The 21,992-nt window shown below is 39.1% G+C and overlaps 1 protein-coding gene across 3 annotated transcripts in view; it reads left to right on the plus strand.

The window, feature by feature from the left end:
* Positions 1-21,992, plus strand: part of LOC113132548 (solute carrier family 66 member 2) — a 79,790-nt gene that overhangs the window by 36,412 nt on the left and 21,386 nt on the right. For 2 of the 3 annotated variants that reach the window (XM_026310737.1, XM_026310738.1), the window contains exon 5: positions 12,280-13,414. The exons of the other annotated variant lie outside the window; for it this stretch is intronic. In XM_026310737.1, coding sequence (XP_026166522.1) covers positions 12,280-12,454 — 175 coding nt within the window. In that variant the 3' untranslated portion in view covers positions 12,455-13,414. Of the gene's footprint in view, positions 1-12,279; positions 13,415-21,992 lie in introns of those variants that run through there. 3 annotated transcript variants of the gene reach the window in all.

Consider the following 21,992-nt stretch of genomic DNA (forward strand, 5'->3'; position numbering starts at 1 on the left):
GAGCAGAACCATCTCAAGGAGGATCAGAAGTAATGGACAGCGTGTGAGTTAAATATGAGTGTCACTGCAAAGGGTCTGAATACTTATGACCATGTGATATTTCAGTTTTTCTTTTTTAATACATTTGCAAAAATTTCTACATTTCTGTTTTTTTCTGTCAAGATGGGGTGCTGAGTGTACATTAATGAGAAATAAAATGAACTTTTTTGATTTTGGCAAATAGCTGCAATGACACAAAGAGTGAAAAATTTAAAGGGGTCTGAATACTTTCCGTTCCCACTGTATGTGGCCATGTGATGGACTGGTGACCTGTCCAGGGTGTACCCCTGCCTTCCACTCGAAAGAGAGTTGGGATAGGCTCCAGCAGATAACTGTGACCCCGGTTAAGGAATAAGCGGGTAAAGATGATGGATGGATGGATGGATGGATAGACGAATTGATAACTCCTGAAAAGAAATTGAACCAAATGGAAAATGCTACAAATTTACAAACTCATTGAACGATTTGGACCACTAATGTGTGAAACAATACCAAATCTACATTTTTACATTACAGTTCACAATTTACAATAACTCTTTTACAGACACACTGCTCACCTTTTTTCTTTTAAGTATTCCTATACAACTTTTTTTCTTCTGCTGCTTTTCTCCAGTGCCCTAGTGTTGTTCCACAGAAATAGTTCCCATTCTTTGAGTAAAACAAAAGGAGAAGGTGAGAGCGACCTTGATTCATGATGGGGTTGTTTGTGTGTCTCCCTTGAGAGACAATAATTTTTACTACCAGCAAGTAATAGGACTCAGAGGGGCCCTCTACTGTATATATCCTCCACATACTGCAGTCTTCAATGTATATAAACAATTCTTCACGTTTCCCTGCAAGTTTTCCCTGGATTGACTGTCACAGTAGCTTTAATTCTGAAACACATGCAGTAAAGTCCAGTCAAGCCTGCACATATTTAACCTAATACATGCATGTATATACACAATGAAAAAGCTCTAAATGTGTTTTACTCTTAAACTAAAGCAGTAGTGTGTGTCAAGATGATTTACTTTCTGAACAGCAAGACATTCTCTCTCAGTAATATGCTCAATTTCACATCAAGTGTCCTCGGGGTGTACATCTGGGCTCGGCCTTCCTGTGAGCAGCCGTTCAGTTCAGACTGAATGTCACACAAAAGATTAAATATGCAATAACACCACATTAGGAGGTGAGATCCCTGATGACTAAGTTAGGATCATTAGTTTACTAAATTCAGATCTATGGTACACTCAGTAATGTGATAATATACAGTAATACACAGATGCGACAAAACACAACACCTTGAATGTATAACATATTTCATCTCTTTTAACCTTGGTAACAATACTTCAGGATTCTTCCATTAACAATGAACAGTCTGTTTTCCAGATATGATGACGCAGCACATAGTTAGCAATTCTTTCCTCTCATGTTTATCCCATGTTAAACAGCAACTTGTCCTATTACAGAGGTGTGCATGGTTAGTGTATGGATCCGTTTCATCAAGGATTGTTTGCCTTTTCCAATTCTCGCTTTCAAACAGATGCATGTTGTGGAAAAGCAGAGAGGGTTTAAGAAACATGCACATACATGCAATTAATTTAGACTGGTGCAGGTGTTGTCATTCAAATTCTGGATAACCATGAGAGATGTTTAATTTTAGCATGAATTCAAAAGCAGAAGTACTGTTAGATGTACATAATCCATGTATTGATGGACATGTGTAATTATGCAAAATTAGTTGTTAACCATGATAAAAAGTAGGTAAGGAGACTTGGTGGTGGAATGAGGAAGTTCAGGAGTGTGTTAAGAAGAAAAGATTAGCTAAGAAGAAGTGGGACACTGAGAGGACAGAAGAGAACAGACAGGAGTACAGGGAGATGCAGCGTAAGGTGAAGGTAGAGGTGGCATAGGCCAAACAAAGGGCGTATGAGGATTTGTATGATTGATTAGACACTAAGGAGGGAGGGGTGGATTTGTACGGGTTGGAGAGGCAGAGAGACAGAGATGGGAAGGATGTGCAGCAGGTTAGCGTGAGCTGTGGTTTTGTATGAGGAAGTCTGGAGTGGCAGAGAAGTATGTTCGAGTGGTGCAGGACATGTATGAGAGCTGTAAGACAGCGGTGAGGTGTGCTGTAGGGGTGACAGAGGAGTTCAAGGTGAAGGTGGGGCTGCAGCAGGTGGAGGAAAACCTAGAGAGGTGGAGGTTTGCTCTGGAAAGGAGTGGAATGAAGCTGAGCCACAGTAAAACAGAGTACATGTGTGTAAATGAGAGGGACTCAAGTAGAACGGTGAGGTTACAGGGAGTAGAGGTGAAGAAGGTGGAGGATTTTAAGGACCTAGGGTCAACAGTCCAGAGCAACGGAGAGTGTGGAAAGAAGTGAAGAGACGTGTGCAAGCAGGTTGGAATGGGTGGAGGAAAGTGTCAGGTGTGATGTGTGACAAAAGAGTGTCGGCAAGAATGAAAGGAAAGGTGGACAAGACAGTAGTGAGACCAGCAATGTTGTCTGGTTTAGAGACTGTGGCACTGAGACAAAGACAGGAGGCAGAGCTGGAGGTAGCAGAGCTGAAGATGTTGAGGTTCTCTCTGGGAGTGACAAGGATGGATAGGATCAGGAATGAGGACTTCAGAGGGACAGCTCATGTTAGATGTTTTGGAGAAAAAGCCAGGGAAGCCAGATTGAGATGGTTTGGACATGTTCAGAGGAGGGACAGTGAATACATTGGTAAAAGGATGCTGAGGTTAGAGCTGCCAGGAAGGAGGCCTAGAGGAAGACCAAAGAGGAGGTTCTTGGATGTAGTGGAGGAGGACATGAGGATAGTTGGTGTGGGTGAGGAGGATACAGAGGATAGGGGTAAATGGAGGCAGATGATTCGCTGTGGCGACCCCTGAAGGGAGCAGATGAAAGTAGAAGAATAAGTTATTAACCATGATAACACACATACAGCTCGATATGAAAGTGAAGGAATCTTCCCTGACACACCACGTGAAAAAGCGTTAACACAGAGGTATGTTCAGTTTGTCATCTATGTATTTTGTCTCATTTAAAATAAATTAAACATGGAGGACCCATAACAGCTAATCAACTCTAACAACATGATACACCTCCTTAGAGAGACAGGCCTCAGAGCAGACTGTGGTTTACCTGGATAGCTTCCAGGTCTGATTGTGTGAGAGGATCACTCTCAGTAAAGCATGACTGAATAAATATAAAGTTAAAAAAGCAAATGATACACATAATAAATGATCATTTCTTTCGCTTTTTGTGATCATCAGAATATAAGAGCATAGGGGCACTAAAGTGCAACATGTTTTTGATTTCCCCCAGTGGTTTCATGTTCATTACAACCTAATACTGCAGCATTTCAGCAACCAACATGAAACAGACCGGTGCTGACCAAATAAACCAAATTACAGCAGTGAAATATTTCTTAATTACTGTTTTGCATGTTTTACCTCTCCAAGAGAGTTCCACCACCTGTCAAGCCATAAAGCTATTTCCATTTATAAAACATTCACTTAGAAGATACTAGGTTTTCAGCATTTTTGTGCAATGCTGCCACCCCCTTGCTATTTGAAAGCACTCATTACTGAGGTGCAGGCTACAACTGAATAGTAAAATGTAAAGCAGTGTGTTTATGTAAACAACGAGTGGTGTTTGTGTGTCTGTGTGATTGCTCAGCGCTCTCTGCTTGGCTGCCTGGGGAGCCCGCCTGTTTTTTTGCTTCCTTCTCATTAAACTTTATCTGTTTTCCCTCCTCTGCCAGTTCTGCATCAGTGCTGCCAACCCTCACAATGTCACTCAGTGAAAGGACACCGACAGTGGCAGTGTCTGTTGCACCGTCAGAAAAGTATGCAGACAAATACAGTAGTCCTTCCTTTCTCATGGGATATGTATTCATCTTAGTTTGCTTTCTCTAGACAATTCCTCTGCGTTTCTGTCTGTCTCAGTTCAGTTTAATGTTCTTTGTTGCCATGAATGTGACAAGAGTAATGAGACTACCTATACACAGTTAAGCCCCGTAGAAAATATACATAAACACCTATCCCATTTGTGCTGTATATTCAGCTCCCAGTCCCTCTTTTGTTGCTGTCATGTGTCCCACATCTTCACAACTAGCAGCTTGTTTCTGTCACTTCTGAGTGTCACCTCCAAGTGTTAATGGTGGCTCTACTATGCCCCCTCAATAGCAGCGTAACCATGTTTTCATGTTTCTCTTGATGTTTCTCTTGACCCCCTTCACTTTTTTCAATTTTATGTTGCAGCCTGATACTACAATTATTTAAATTAATTTTCTTTTCTTTTTCATTTACACTCAGTACCCTATAATGACAAAGTGAAAATAGAACTTCAGGAATGTTTGTAAATGTATTTAGACATTTCTAAAATTGAGTTTTCACTTTGTCATTATGGTTTATTGAGTCTAAGTTAGTAAGAAAATGAAACAATTGTAGTATCAGGCAGCAACATAAAATTGAAAAAAGTAAAAGGTATGCTATATTACTGTAGTGTCTTCCTTTATGCAGTGTGTGTATACATGCAGGAGATTGTGTATGATTTGTGTGTTACAAAGTATAATATATAAACAAAGCACATAAAATAGTGTTTGCTAGAGTATTGTTAACATGATCAAAGCCATTGTAATTGAGTTCAGTATCTCTTATTTTATACATTAGATTATGTTTTATTTACACAGTGCACAGTGGCATATTGGAGAAAAATAATGTGCTGCATTTTTACTGTCTAGTTTTGTGATTGTACCATGTGAATGAATTTATGAATGTATTATTATTTATGAAGTACAAAAGTAAAGTATATGCCAGGATTTTTTCATGTACAATATGTATACTTTTTCATGATGACAATAGACTTATTTTAAATGTGAAGCTCATTTTGTACATCCAGCTCTGGAAAACTGACTCTGACTCCTCTGCCCTGACATCTCCTCACTGGACTGTAGTATTTTTTTTGTCATTATGACAGTGGTAGAATGAGTTTAGGCAGCATTGCTGATGTTCCAAAATTCAAGAAATGTAGAACAAATATGTTTTGATGATTATTTTAGAGTATTTTAGAACATTTGTGCCTAAGATCCTCTATTTGTATGAAACTGGAATCTTTATTATATGGTTTTCTCTTGCTTTAATCTTTGAATGCAGATCCAGATCAAAATGCAGATAAAACCATTTTCTATATTCTAGTAAAGGAACATGTTTGACCCAAGGTCTTCAAAAACAAAGTAGAGTTATGGAATCTAAACACAGGAAAAAGGTATGCTAATACTGACTTCTTGTGATTAATCTATGATATGAAGATTGTGCACAGAGCTTTTTCTTAGTATGCAAATATGTTTGTAAACTTCACTCGATTACACCCTTCAGCAACTCACCCAGGTAATTGGATCAACATAATAGCTAAACACCAGCTAATTTAGAGACAGTATGAAGTTAAATCCCTTGTTGCTCTTTATTTTAATGAGGGCATTTTCACAGTGTGAGGCAACCAAAGTTTATGGGTTTCTGATGGTCTTGGAATATGCTATTATTTTGGTTTTCTGATGGTCTTGGAATATGCTATTATTTTGGGTTTCTGATGGTCTTGGAATATGCTATTATTTTGGGTTTCTGATGGTCTTGGAATATGCTATTATTTTGGGTTTCTGATGGTCTTGGAAAATGCTATTATTTTGGGTTTCTGATGGTCTTGGAATATGCTATTATTTTGGGTTTCTGATGGTCTTGGAAAATGCTATCATTTTGGGTTTTGCAAGCATTAGCAACTGACCTTTTATTTAAGAAACAGCTGTGATAGATTGTTTTTATTACTTCTTAAAACTATAGGTGTTTATTACACCTATACAATCTATCACATATACTAAAATAGCCATTGCAAACAGACCATCTCATTAAATCCTGTTTGTTCACATGCTTTGATGAAGTATCTAAAATTTCCCTAGGCAAACTCAATCCAATACTCCCTTTTCTCCTCAACCCCCCACCGCTTCATTTTGTGAAGTAGAATCCATCTTTTTCTGACAGGTTGGGAACTTTTTGGTGTTTGCCTGTGTGTGATCGATCAACATGCATAATTCATAGTTAATGGGTTAAGAGCAGCTCGGCTTCTTTCACTGGGCCCTTTGATTTTTGTCTCTCTATCCAGGCATCTTAGGGAGAGCTAGAGCCCTGCTGCTAAATCACCTCATGCACACCCTCGTGTACACGCACATAAAACAGCATGTGTGGACACACACAACATGCCAGTGCACACATGCATGGTTGTGCTGAAAAAGCAGTAGAATAGGGGTCTGAAGCTTTTGGAAGCTGTAAAGACCAGCACTTGATTCTTGAGTGTGTGTCTTTCAGTCAGCTTGTACAGTATTAGCAATTATGAGGATTGCCTAACCCCTCTGGAGACTCCTTAAGTCTCAATACAATACAATGTGTGATTCCTTAATTAAAGCTTAAAACCTGCTCTAGGTTTAATTTGTGATTAGCTGCCTACTTATGTCCACACCAACAGTGGAAAGAGCTTCAGAGATACAGAGGGTAATTTTTGGCATTTGGTCATGAAGAATTCACCACAAAATGTAGAGAAATCCCTGTTATTAGTGCTAAACTGCTCTCACGAAGCTTACATATATGAATACAAATTCAGCAGGAACACGATAGCAGGCCTGCAAGAAAGTTGAGCTTCCAGTTGGCTACTCCTTTCTCCCATCCATCCTTTCAGAGTCCCCTTGGGCAGCCAATAAGGTGAAAGGCAGCAGACGAACCTGGGACAAGAAGATAATGAGGCAGCAGCTGAGAGGAGCAAGAGCAGAGGAGGAATGATGATTTAAGCAGGCTGAAGGAAGAAGAGATGTAAAAGAGTAAGAAACACAGTTGTGGAGGGAAGCAGGAATGACAACAAAAAGGGAGATAGATTTGTGTAGATATAACCCAGCAGAAGGATGAGGTTGCAGGGGTGAGGGCACTGGGGAATTTTCAGGAAGGTCAAAGCATGTGAAGTGCACATAAAATAGAGTAAACCTAATCAAGTACCTATTCTGATGACAAATACATGCTGGAATAAATCAGTCAGCTGCAGTAACAAAAATCCTGTTGGCCTTCTAAACCCTATTGTTGTGTTACGTTACTACACTTTTAATGGAAACTGCTTAATGTCTAGTGCACCATTTTGCACAGGCATCCCTGTGACCTTGAGGCATGTGTTTATGTTGTGATTTTACCAGAATTTAAAAGTGAAGATCTGTTGTGAACACCACTGCAACACCTGATTATTTTAGTTATCTTTTATTTCAGCATTTTGAAATTCACAAATGTCCAGGGGGATCTCTGCAATTGGCTTATCTTTTTTCATCTTATCGTTTTGGTTCAGTCCAAACACTGAAAGTTTTGAAATATTGGTATATTTGCTTGAAGAATTACTTGACTGAGTATTGTTGTTCTGATTTCTGATTATCCATCCCATGGTTTCATCACTGTTAATGTCTGAACTTTCTTGAGTCCCTGTTAGGTTAAGGAAGTTGAATGTTTGTTGCATATGTAATCTAATAGAGAAGTTTTCTAGCATACAATTTGCTGTATCTCTAGTACAATAAAATAAGTAATGCTTTTTTTTATGTAGTAAGGTGAAAAAGCTGTCAGAAGATAGGCTGCTAAATTGCTGCGCAGCACACCTGATTTTGCCTTTTTATTGCAGCTTAGATTTTTTTCCCAGCCAACAGCCTGACCAATTATAAAAATGTTCCCTTCAAAGTTTGAAACACAGTGGCATTTCTAAAATAAGCCCAATGTCGAAACAAGCAAGAGAGGCCAGACTGTCAGGCAGGTAATAAACAAACCCCCAGGTAAATCAATTTTATATAGAACAGAAAACAATTAAGACAAACAATTAAAAAGTTACCTTGTTTGTTGAAAACATCCTCCAGAGTTGGCAGCCTGACATTCTGGCTCAGCTTTTTTCCCTGTGCAATAAGGGATCATTAACAACAGGGGTCCTCCCTTTCAGTTTTACCTCCAAATGAAGCTGATCTGGTGGGATTGTTGGCTGGTTTACCACATGTGTTGTTTCACTTCCAAGTAGAGGTGTACATTTCAGTTTTTTTTAAGTCAATGATCACATGTTTAAAGATACATCAAAGCATGCTGTGATGCAGTTTAGATTTGATTCAGTTGCCTTCGATAGATATGAAATTGTGTTGCTATTACACCTAATCAGTGACATTTTTTGTTAACTTAAAACTGAAATCAAAATATAATATGAAATTTTTACAGAATCTCTCTGTCCACTAAATAGTGATACTGAAGTATAACTCAGGACTCATGACTAATCTTTTAATTCTTTCTCTCTTTCTCTGTCTCTCTGTGTTAATGTCACTGAGCCCTGTGACCTGTAGGTATGTTCCACATTGTCCACTCAAGTTACTTAGAGGAGCTAATAGTTGGTCTGATAGTATTCGTTCAATACACAGCACAATTACTGCAGGCCCACATATGGCACAGCCATCACACTGTGCAATCAGACCCCCCTCTTGCTTTCTACATTGTTCCCCCCTGTTCTGTCACACTCCAACTATCAGGGCGGCTTCTCTAGATGGATCACCTTCCCTGCCTGGCTACATGGTCTCCCATCATTTTCGTTTTACTTCCATCCTCTCTCATCTGTCTCCTTGAACCCACATTTTCCATCTCTGAAGTATCCAGTTTACCATTTCACCCTTTCGTCTCTTATCCCTTGCCACTTAGCTCATCTGAATGTGTCAGGTCAGTACTAATAACAGGCTTGACCATAGATGAGCTGAGTTGAAATGGCACATGTGTGTATATGTATTTGTTTTGTTTTTCCATGTATATGTGTATGCTTTGGTGAGAATGTGAAGCAAATGTGCAATTTCATGGTTTGTATTTTGGGCGTTTTTGTGCAAATTAAAACTTACTGACACACATGCTGGCTGTTGTATGCATGCGTGTATGTATGCGTGTGTGTGTTTACATAATGACATGGGGGGACTTCCTTTTGGGGACCAAAGCCCCCGCATGTAAATCACAGAATTTAAAACTTGGCTTAAAGTTAAAGTTCGTTTAGGTTTAGGTTAGGGATAGGGTTAGGGTTAGGGTTAGGCAGGTAGTGGCTATGGTTATGTATATGCCTGCTATAGAGATGATGTTTGGTCTCCCTTCCTCTGCACTGCTGTAGAGACTGCTTTTATGCAGGTGACCCGCACTCATCTCATTAATGACTCACTTTCGTTAATGATGTTTGTCATCTCTTGGGCAAAGAAATTAGCTAAAGGGGAGACTGGAGAATTTGAAAGGTTAAGGGAGGGTGAAGGAAGCTGAGAGAAAGGTAAAGAGTAATTGAAATTGAAAGGTTGCATAGTTGCAGAGACTGACAGTGGAGCCATTGCTTAAGACTAAATTGTGGTCATCAAATTACCAAATGTACCACCAAAATTTTGACCAGCAAGGTCTCATATGTAGTGTTTGTCGTGGCAAAAAGCAACTAGGAGGCAACAGTTTCAATTTACACATCAGAGTCGGTCACATGTTAATCACGCCGGCATGACAAGAAACAAGTGAATAAACAGTAGTCAGTAATATGATTAGCAAGTCTGTGTGACTACCTGTCTTTTCGTCTGCTTCCATCTGAAATATAAAGCAGTGTCAAAACTCTTTGTTGAATTCATACAGGTCACGCAGGGAGGTAGCAGACGTGATGTCTGTCAAGGTGAAAATTTCCCTCAGTATTTTTTTTTTTCGTCTTTCCTCTTCTCATTATTATTTACTGATTTCACACAGAGTAATGTATAGAGTGACAGAATAATGTATGGAATGCTCAGCTGGGACTAAGCCATGGCTAACAATGTCATTTGTGAAGATGATTGTCTATGTGTCACACACAGGTGAATTACAAACATTTGTGCCCATGCATAGAAATTGGACTGATTTCAAATTGCAGCACTAACAGCAGCATAATGGAATCTATTTTTTTGGGGGGTGGTGGGTTATTTTGACAATTAATGACTGAATGTATAAATACGCACATGTAAATATGATGGGGTACAAAACTGTCCAGATTTGAAGCCTGACTGTCCTATTGTAACAGATGTAAGTTCAATTGTAGATCATTACTCTCCAAGCTGCCTGTGTTTTCATCCTGGATTTACCTCACATCATCATACTCCTACATTCACAGCTATGTTGAATAATAATATTATCATTTCCATGCCAGGTCAAAATGTTTTTGCTGATAATGTTGTGGTTCCACACTAGGACCTGAAGGGACCCCAGTGGAAAATTTGTAGGTTGATGTGACTTTGCAAGGACAGCTCAAGGGTAGTACAGGGCTGCAATCCCCATAATCATTAGGACTCTACCCCCATGCACACTGGTGATCCCTATCTACTGTCTTTCACAGAAGTCTTCTCCGTGCTAAAAGAGGTCCCTCTCCTTCTCTCTGGGGTTATGTTGACATACCCCATCTCTCTTACTGCATGCTAAATGGGTGCTCTCTGTTTCCCCACACCCACCTGACCCTTACATGTGTGTCTCACTGGTGACTGATTATCCTGTTCCATCCCCAGGCCCAGTCAGCCACAACAAAAAGAATAACCCTATTTCACTCCTTTGGGACTTCACCGCCAAGAGAGTAGGGGTAGACAATAGAGTAAGGAGCAGAGATTAGTTGAAGTAGGACTGAGGGTAGAATCTGTGAAGGGTAAGAGTTAAAGGAACATGACAGTAAATAAGTCAAGACAACAACGGAAAATAGTGAAAAGAAGAAACAGCTCAAGTAAAGAATGGCTTACAAAAGAAACTGCGGAAAGGAGTGCAATAGCAGTGAACAAAGTGAAGGGTGTATTTTCTCTGCTCCCTCTGATGTTTTGGGTGAAGTTTCAGAGGGCTCTTTCAGGTTATTATGTTGTCATCAGGCTACTGGTATGGAGGATGACTGCTTTCTTCTTCAATGGCTTTATTCTTATGCTTTGGTTTTTCCAAGACAGGCAGTCTTTGGATGTCTTTCTTTCCTTCACTTTCTTTGGCTAAGTCTAAACAATTAACAGTTTAGACCAAATTGCAGGTTGTTAGCTGATTTTTCACTTCATTTCTGATGTTTTTTATACAGCAAGAGCTAAAATCAAAATGTTCTCTGATTAATGCAGAATTGGAGAAATTCTGTTTTGGTGAATAAACAATTCCAATTTTACTCTTTTTTTTTTAATTCCTTCAATCTAAAGAATAGTTCAGGATTTTGAGAAATAGAACTGTTTGTTTTTTGCGGAGTGAGATAAGAAGATCAATCAAGATCAGACAGTGGATAAGGACCACTCTCATGCCTGTAGGATAGGTACAGTATGTAGCTGAAGCTAGCCGATGGTTAGAGAGAAACAGTTGCAGTTGCTGGACTGCATCTGATAGTAATGAGATCAGTCTACCAGGACTTCTAACAATCACTAACATGTTAGCTCTACTTTAATGTGTACATGGAAAAGGTGTAAAACTGACAAGGTGTGATTTTTACAGGGACTTTGAAAGCCAAGTCTGGCTCATAATGTGCCATGAACATTGAACTTTTATTTTTTACACACATTTTGGCTACCAAAATACCATCCAAGCACAGACACCAAGCAGACAGATGCACTGCAACATACTTTTAATGTAGGTATAAAGGTTCTTCATCTTCAGTTTAGGAAAAATGAAACAAGAAAGGGGAGGCAGAAACAGGAAACAAAGAGACCCAGTAGAGATCGAAAACCAACTAGTAAACAGTCTTTACTCAGTTCAGCAGACAAAGAGGCAGAACAGCCCAACAAAACAAAACCCTGGTCAAAACAGACCAATGGGAAAGCAGGCACGTGTTAATGGAACTCTATGGCTGAGGAAACACAACACCTGCTCTGGCGAAGGTCAGAGGGAAAAGGCTGGTACACATACTGGAGAACTAATGAGAGGAGTGGAAAAGGGAAGGGGCAAATGTGAGGGTACCGGGTGGCTGAATGAAGAACTGGAAGGGGAAATGATGACAAGCACTTTGAAAGGAGTTTTACTGTGTTATTTTATGTGACTTTGGAGGTCAAAGCCAGTCTAGCTGTTTCCCCATTTTTACTGGTAAACCTTAGGTTAAGCTAAGCTAACTGGCTGATCCAACTACAGATAGTTTTTACTGTACAGACACAAGGTTGGTACTGACCCAATATGTTGCGTTGTTCCTTCAAAAGAAAACTCCTTATTTCTCTTCACTTTGTCACTTTTCTCCAGTGTCAAGATGGTGCTGCTGTGGACAGTGGGTGACATCTTCAAGACCACCTATTTTGTGATGAACGAAAGCCCGGCTCAGTTTTGGGTTTGTGGTTCAGTTCAGATCCTGATTGATGTGGCCATCCTACTCCAGGTCTTGGTCTACAACCAAAGCACACAGCTCAAGCTAGGCTGAACCTGGCTTTATCTCAGGCTTTTGCTTATAACCTAAGCTGAATATTGACAGAGTACATTAAGTACCAAAACATGGAGAAAACCAAAGTTGGTACATTTTTTTTTTTGTGCTTTGATTCAGAATATTCTGAGTATCATGCAGACCTCACCAGTTTACCTATAGGTGGCATTAAGTCAGTTTTAGCTGTTTAATTTTTTTTTTTTTTTTTTTCAGCCTTCGGCAGACTCTTAGGCATCTTCATTCATGCACTAATAACCAATCATCTTTGCTTTAAATTGGACAACACAGTATTTAGGGACATTACATGGATTACTGAAGTGTAGTGGATATGTAAGAGGGAAACTGGCATCTCACTGACAGCAGCTCTGTTCTGCTGTAATGGCAGCATGAACAACCAGTCCTGTGCTGGTAAACATGCACTGGAAACTACTGCCTGCATGGTGAGTGTCCCACTTCACACTCCACACGTCACTGGATTTTCTCATGATATGATATGTGATTTTTCTGTGCATGCTTGTGTGTGTGAGTGTGTGAGAGTGTGAGAGTGTGAGAGAGAGAGAATGTTGGCATGCATGCTGGCATGTCTGCACAGATGAAATTGACTTTTGCTTTTGGCATCCAGCACCAAACGGAAGCCACAGAATGTAGAGTAACTAATGGTAAGTTCATAGGCGATCAGTCTCTGTGCTATGACTCTGCTTTGTGGTTTGACTGACAAGAAATACAGGTCATCCCCACAATACACAAAGAACAAAGACACAATAGGATTATGTCAACGATTTACACTGTACGTCTGTCAGAATCTTTTCTAACACAAAAGGACATGTCAGACATCAGGCCAATATCCATTTAGTTAGTGTTACTAACTGGTTATTTCAGTTGTATCACATCCAGTATGTCATCGTCCATACTTTATTGTTTTGTTTTGTTTTTAGTGTCCTTTTGCTGTTAGAGACTTTATCAGCATAAAAATTACACTCTTAAGCACCATTGATAAGTGAGGTTAAAATAATGTATGATTTTTTAGCTTGTACCCCCCCCCCAAGCAAGAATTTTTTTCTGAGAACTGGTTACTGTTTTACTTTTAGGGACAGGCAATGACTGTAGAAGGAAAATATGTTCGAAAGGGGGATTAAATCCCATGTGTTCACTTTTTAAAATTTATTTATTTATTTGCATCCTGGCCTCAACCTAAATACTACTGCACCACCCTTCTCCCAAAATATTCTCATAATAATATTCAACTATATTTACCAGGTACAACAGGTTATACTGTGTACCCATACGTAAATCTCAACATCTTTTTGGGCCAATATCGCAGCCTCTAATGGACACATTAGAAGTTGGAAATCAACAATTTATGTTTAATATATAAGATATAAATAACTACTTGTTATTGTCACTGAACATGGTGTGAGGGAACTGAAAAACTTTAATTTATCTCATCACAGATTCCAAATTTAAGAATGTAATAGTAGTGAAATCAGATGTCATTGTAACCAAGTGAAAAAAAAACAATAAAAGACCAAGCAGAAAGTCCAACTATCATCCCTTTAGCTAAAAGAAAACTTAAAATTCCCTCTGGCTTTTCTGAAACCACCTAATCCTAAAATTATTTTTGCCCTGTCCTTTACATTAGAAAACTTCCCATATGTAGACAGCATGCTAATGTTTTATCATTGGTTCCTTAATGTTGCTGCATGTCCAACCTTTGGTGAACTTGTAGCAGATGAGTCATAGAAACAGTAAAGTTATAAACTGCAGCATTGTCTCAAGCAAGAAATTTTGCTCAGGTGATCTTATTGTTTCACCGTTATTTTATGTCACATGCTCCATGTAGATCACTTTTAGTCTTTTTATCCTGATTGAAGGTGGGCAATAAGAAATATTACTGCCATTACAGAAACAATGAAACTTTATTAATTCATCCCAACTTTCAGAAAATCGAAACTGTTCATAGATATTTGATTTGTAATTTAACAGTATAAATTCAAGTGGACCTGTGATTTTTTTTTTTTACCTGTTTTTTGATATTTTCCTTTTACAAAAGGACTGCAGAATAAAATAAATCAGAAACATCAGCTGATCATTACTCAGCATAGGTTTTAGTTTAATTTTGCCTCTGCATGATTTAAGTAAGTAATAAAGCTAGCTGCTTATTAATTATTGTAGTCACGTTTTTAACTCACCAGTCCACTAAATCTATATCTATCTGTATTTCTGCTCAGTAAACATCATGTTTAAATTACACACTTTAGTGATTGTGGTTTGCATCATGCAGAGAAACACTGCCTGTAGCTACCACTATGCTTCAGCCATATGATTACATTTGTAGTGATAAGGGACATTGCAGATGTATCTTAGCAATGCCCTGTGGGTTAGGATCATAAAATCCTGAGCTGAGTTTTAATAATCCAGAAAATATAATTGTTTTTGAGTATTAACAGTGCACAAGGCCTCTCCAAATATTACGGTGGCAGTGATTTATCTTGTCAACATCAGATTTGGGGGGTTTTAGTTGTATTAAAGTAACAGTTAGACATTTTGGAAAATATTTACTTTCTTGCAGAACATTAGATACGAGGATTCATACCACTTCCATGCCTGTATAGTAAATATTAGAAGCAGCAGCTGAATAGCTTAGCTTAGCATTAAAACAGCTATCCACGCTCACTCCAATAATAACAAAGTCCACATACCACCTGAAAAAGTGCATTTCTTGAGATGTTGAACTGTTTCTTGAAAATGCATCATTTTATTATCAGTTATTATAAGGCATTTGAAATGTCACAAGCTAAAGTAGAATTTAACACAAATAGTACATACAGTATGTGTGTGTGTACATATGAAAAAACAAACCTTACTCTCTGGGAAAGTGATAATCTTTTGGCATCATATGTTTATTGGAAGCTTTTCGGCTTCACTTTACCCCATACATGATATAAGTCAATGTATTCAGTAAATGCTTGTCTATTGGTGCTATGATGTTAAATATTTATAGACCCACTTTATCTGGGTGTGTGTACATGCTCAGGCTTTGTGTTGTATTACACCTGTTATCCATATTGGGAGTCGTATCTTATATCCTCTGCCCTGCATACCACAGCTGTATTCCACTGCATCATTTCTGTAATCTGTATGCCAGGTTTTCAATTCAGCAAAGGCTCAGAACAGCACCCTTGTCAGATTTAGTTGAACATGTGGGCTCCCTGTAGCCTTTTCTTCCTAAATGCAGTAGGACAGATTAACACACTGCCTGGTTGTTATAATCCCAACATTGATAAGAAATAGGTGGTTTATCATTTCCAAGGAAGCAGAGGATTTGCCTGTTACTCATGCCAGATAAAAGATAAAAATGTATGTGAATTTTAGTTATTCAGTGAGGATGTTCTTTGGTGTTTCTATAAGGTCTATTAAAAAAAAGTACTTTGTTTCCTGTTGACATAGTGCTCAATGTAATGTCATATATTACTATGCTGGTTACCATAACATGTAAAAGTCTGTGACAATATGTATTAGTGACATCACATATGCAAAAACTACTGAAAAATATTACTGTCCAAATGCGTTTTGCTATCACCTGGAAGTTGTATGTACAGTAACTGAAATATGTATATTTTCTCAAATATAATCTATTTATATTCCTAAGTGTGGGTTTTTGTGTTTACTGGCAGTGTAATTTGAAATGAATGAATGTGTTTGAGTACATTAAGGATAAAATGTTTGGAAAATAAAAACAAAAAATCTCAGAGGGCTACTGTAACTTACAGCTGGATTTAGACAGGATTTCAACATAACAATCACCAGAAACCTCCAGTGAACCCAGAGTTTTATCCAGCTTAACCAGAAAATCAGACCTGAATTAGATACGGATACAAATATGCTTTTACACATTTGTACCCATATTTGTCCTGTACAGCACTTTCCTCATACACACCCTGTACAGTGGGTACGGAAAGTATTCAGACCCCTTTAAATTTTTCACTCTTTGTGTCATTGCAGCCATTTGCCAAAATCAAAAAAGTTCATTTTATTTCTCATTAATGTACACTCAGCACCCCATCTTGACAGAAAAAAACAGAAATGTAGAAATTTTTGCAAATTTATTAAAAAAGAAAAACTGAAATATCACATGGTCATAAATATTCAGACCCTGTGCTCAGTATTGAGTAGAAGCACCCTTTTGAGCTAGTAAAGCCATGAGTCTTCTTGGGAATGATGCAACAAGTTTTTCACACCTGGATTTGGGGATCCTCTGCCATTCTTCCTTGCAGATCCTCTCCAGTTCTGTCAGGTTGGATGGTGAACGTTGGTGGACAGCCATTTTCAGGTCTCTCCAGAGATGCTCAATTGGGTTTAGGTCAGGGCTCTGGCTGGGCCAGTCAAGAACGGTCACAGAGTTGTTCCGAAGCCACTCCTTTGTTATTTTAGCTGTGTGCTTAGGGTCATTGTCCTGTTGAAAGGTGAACCTTCGGCCCAGTCTGAGGTCCTGAGCACTCTGGAAGAGGTTCTCTTCCAGGATATCTCTGTACTTGGCCGCATTCATCTTTCCTTCAATTACAACCAGTCGTCCTGTCCCTGCAGCTGAAAAACACCCCCACAACATGATGCTCCCACCACCATGTTTCACTGTAGGGATTGTATTGGGCAGGTGATGAGCAGTGCCTGGTTTTCTCCAAACATACCGCTTACAATTAACGCCAAAAAGTTCAATCTTGGTCTCATCAGACCAGAGAATCTTATTTCTCATAATCTGGGAGTCCTTCATGTGTTTTTTGACAAACTCTATGCAGGCTTTCATGTGTCTTGCACTGAGGAGAGGCTTCCGTCGGGCCACTCTGCCATAAAGCCCCAACTGGTGGAGGGCTGCAGTGATAGTTGACTTTGTGGAACTTTCTCCCATCTCCCTACTGCATCTCTGGAGCTCAGCCACAGTGATCTTTGGGTTCTTCTTTACCTCTCTCACCAAGGCTCTTCTCCCACGATTGCTCAGTTTGGCTGGACGGCCAGGTCTAGGAAGAGTTCTGGTCGTCCCAAACTTTTTCCATTTGATGATTATGGAGGCCACTGTGCTCTTAGGAACCTTGAGTGCTGCAGAAATTCTTTTGTAACCTAGGCCAGATCTGTGCCTTGCCACAATTCTGTCTCTGAGCTCCTTGGGCAGTTCCTTCGACCTCATGATTCTCATTTGCTCTGGCATGCACTGTGAGCTGTAAGGTCTTATATAGACAGGTGTGTGCCTTTCCTAATCAAGTCCAATCAGTTTAATTAAACACAGCTGCACTCCAATGAAGGAGCAGAACCATCTCAAGGAGGATCAGAAGAAATGGACAGCATGTGAGTTAAATATGAGTGTCACTGCAAAGGGTCTGAATACTTATGACCATGTGATATTTCAGTTTTTCTTTTTTAATAAATTTGCAAAAATTTCTACATTTCTGTTTTTTTCTGTCAAGATGGGCTGCTGAGTGTACATTAATGAGAAATCAAATGAACTTTTTTGATTTTGGCAAATAGCTGCAATGACACAAAGAGTGAAAAATTTAAAGGGGTCTGAATACTTTCCGTACCCACTGAATATCACTGTACTAGTGTGTGTCTGTGTTTGTGTGTCTGTGTATAAATGTTACCTGGAAACCTTGAATTCCTCTACTTGAAAGGATAGAGAGTGGAGCTCTGAACCAAAAAAATCATAAAAACAACAGAGGCTGTGTTTGAACTTTGCGTGTTTCTGACATGACTTATAGATAATTTAGATGCTTTACCTGCAACACACACACAGATTCACACAGCATCAGTGGGTAAGAACACTGTCAGCAGCGGAGCTAGGCAGTATGGATGGTAAAATATTAAACTGGATACAGTAGATAATGGGAGGATGTATGGTTAATAGATGAGCTGGATAAGGACAGACTGTGTGCTGCACTATCAGGTGCCTTTACTGTACTCATCTCCTGATTAGGCTTGGACATCAATTAATAATAAGATGACTATAAGTCAATCTGGAGACTCTCTGTGTACCTGATGGTAAAATACCTATACTAATTCCATATAGTCTGCTTGAGCATCCTCACTTCTCTAAAGACAAGGCTTTTCCTATGATATATTTAAGATATTTCACACCATCTCTAATTCAGAATGGGCTCGTCTGGCTGCCTGCCAACATCTGCCTCCCTGTCCTTCTGTCCACCCATCCATCAGCTGATCATCCGGCATGTCTGCCTATACACTGACTTATTTTATGATAGATGAGGTGGCTAAATATAGTCCACCTGCACTTTACATCTGTGATGTGCTGCACTTCCCTGTCCTGCTCTATTTCTTAATGATAGTGTGTCATCTAGCTGTGACGGGACATGTGCACTTCTCATCCCCATCTGGTTCCAAACTTTAATTCATAAGCATAGCAATTTTAGTCTTGGCCAGAGTAAGTGTGCTATCGCAGACACACTCCAGAAACATTCAGTGCAGATCAGAAAATACTTTATACAAGAGTGCCGAACTCAATTTTTATTTTGTTTTTGCATTTTTCCTGGCAAAGAATATTTTTGTAAACAACAGATTTTCAGACATTGAAGCCCTGAAAACATATTTTCTCAATTAGTATTGTACTTTGAGAAATTGGAAATCACACTGAATTCTTAAAAGATGCCATCATCCAACATTTAGTTTTACCAAGTCATCAGTTCAAAGTAGACATATGGCCATGTATTTCCCTCCTTTATTAAAGATAGAATAACCACTAATAAAAAGGAAAGAGATTTGGAGGGAGAGAGAAAGAGAGATCAAGCTCGTTTCATTGTTAGGAATCCAGGAGAATGGAGAATGTGAGAAAAATTAAGACACTTATTTCACCATCAAGACTAATAAAAACATTTCACTGGTCATTTCTTGTAGGAACTACTTCTAAAATTAACCTTAGATGCTCTTTTTGCTCAGAAAGTGGATGACAGGGTCAGGAGGAGAGGAGACACTCTGACATCAAACAGATGGGCAAACAAAAAAAATATTGTAGTGTTATAGGATTTCAACAACCAGATGGTCTTGAAATCCAGTGATGCTTCATAGACTTGCTGGCATAAAGTGGTGCACTCAAATGAAGAGGGAGAAAACAGGAGAAGAGAAAGGGTAGAGGAGGTAGTATGAAATAACATACAGAACTGCTTATATTATTAGAAAGAATTAAGAAGCCAAGCCAAACTGTATACTTTTGGGAAATTTAGCATAACTACATGGCTCTGGGTTTAGAGAAGTCTCATGGTCCCACAGTCCAGGACAGTCTTCTCCCCTCAGGCGTGTTATGAAAAACATGGCCTGTGGGACATGATCAAACTCACAATTTGAAATGTTTTTCTGAGGTCACAAACTGCAGAGAAAGGAGAGGTGCAGGGCAGAAGAGACCTGGAGGGTATCTTTTAAAACAGGTCTTTGAAAGCTTGGGTGGGCAAGAAGGCCTTGTTTTCAGTCAGATCTCTGTGCATTTATATCACAAACTTGATCTGTTTGCTGAACTAAGTGAACCTGAACCAGTTTACCTGTATAAGAATGTATAAACACCCCATTTGTGACTTTCCCTTTAGATTTTATACTCATGTTACATAACCAATGTGAATCACATTCTGAAGTTTCTCCCTGTATAGGGGCTGTACAGAGGGCAGACAGATTTTGCTATATGGAACAAGGGCTTGTCAGTTGAAAAGAAAGCAGAGAATCCATCCAAGACAAATTATTTGACGCAGTTTTGCAGGTTGATTCCTTTGATACATCTGATACTTGTAAGTTCATAACTTTCCCTGCACCTCACACAGAAGAGGTAGTTTCTGTTAAAACCTAAGTTTCAAGCATATATGTAAAGCTGTGCTTATCAGTGCTTTTACATACTGTAAACAGTGAATGTAATGATTGTATACTATAAGATAAAAGAAAGCATTCAAAGTGATAAACCCACAGACGATTTTTCAATCAACAGAAATGTTAAGTAGGTTGTAGACCTTTGTTTTGTAGAGTTCAAATGGTCACCACAGTGAACAATTCAGCATCTGCCTTCACTCATCTGTTCACTGAGCATGTGGAGGAAGAGTCAGATTGCATATTGATGAGGTTAAACCTCAAACTTTCTTATATCTGTTGACAGCATCACAATCTCAGTCTTAGCCTTGCTTCCAGCCTATGTTTTCCCTAGACCCAGCCTTCTCTTTGTTGTGTTTTCCTTCTTATTCCACCTACTCCAACCACACTCACCTGTTTAGCCCCGTCTCTTCCAGGAATCAGTGAAGTTTGTTTCCACAAATGCATGATCATTGAACTAGAAGAGGGCTACTTCGTCCATTCATCTTTCTTTCATACTGTATTATTTAGTTTTTATTCAATGGCGTCATACTTCTGGTTTCCAGAGTTTACCATTTAGTAACAGTTTCATTGTAAAAAAAAAAAAAGATTGTCAATGGTTTTTTTGTCATAGTTTTCATTAATGAAGCAACCAAACAGGAAGGGCTCAGGCTTAAACTGCTCTGTTGGATGGTCTCATCTGGTCTGCAGCTCTAACCAGGCACTCAGACAAATGAGTGAAGTCAAAGCAGACATTATAGTTCATATGTTACATCAGAGGCTAAATGTAAAGGACATGAGAAACAGCTGAGGCACTCTAAAAATATATCTCTAATGCCCTGTCATATGAATTATTCTATAGATGCTACTACAGGAGTCCATGTTTTATCATAGAAGAGGGTTGTTTGAGGCTCCTGTAGTCACTGTATTCAAGAGAACATTTTATAAGTCTCCTTGAGGATAAACAAGCTTAGTTGCCCTTTCTTCACCAACTGCTCCCCTGTGGAGTGCATGTTTTCTTCGGCTTTCACTGACATTTCTCCATCTGAAGATCAAACCCACAGATGGCCACATAGCTCTTTTTTCTTTTTAATTACATCATCTTGTGGTATCTGTGAATTTTTATGCCAGTTTTTCTGCCTCATACGGTGTTTGGAGTTCGTGTAACTGCAAGCCTGTGTGTGTTCACGTCAATGGTGTGTATACCTGTGGGTGTGTACGTGCTGACTATCATGGCAGAGAACGCGGCACGGTAAGTGTCACATTACGTGGAACGAGGACATTAGTTGCTGTTGTTACAGTGGAGCCAGAGGAGATGCCAGCCAGCCAGTAAACAGATAAGCAACGACTAAGAGTCATGGCCAGGAAAGATGGACATCTGTACTAGCAAGTACTGTAACTTGCACAGAATAACAACTCAGTAGTGTTCACTGTATCAGGAATCCACACGTCAAAGAGAATTGTTTTTTTTCACAGAAATATTTGTCATTTTTGACCTTTTTTCAGGAGTCATTTCATTTTACTGTCTGGGAAATTTCACACATCCCACAAAACAGTGATTCAGGCATCTAAACAGAGCTGCAATTGCTCAAAACAACATAAATAGCCAACATAAAACAGAGTCAAATAAGGGCAAAGGACTAAATGTTCTGGTGGGACTGGTGCAGAATGACTCGAAGCATCGGGTAAGAGGTAGGAGTTAGGAAGGTTA

The sequence above is a fragment of the Mastacembelus armatus genome, chromosome 6 (genome assembly GCF_900324485.2).
Source record: "Mastacembelus armatus chromosome 6, fMasArm1.2, whole genome shotgun sequence".
NCBI lineage: Eukaryota > Metazoa > Chordata > Actinopteri > Synbranchiformes > Mastacembelidae > Mastacembelus > Mastacembelus armatus.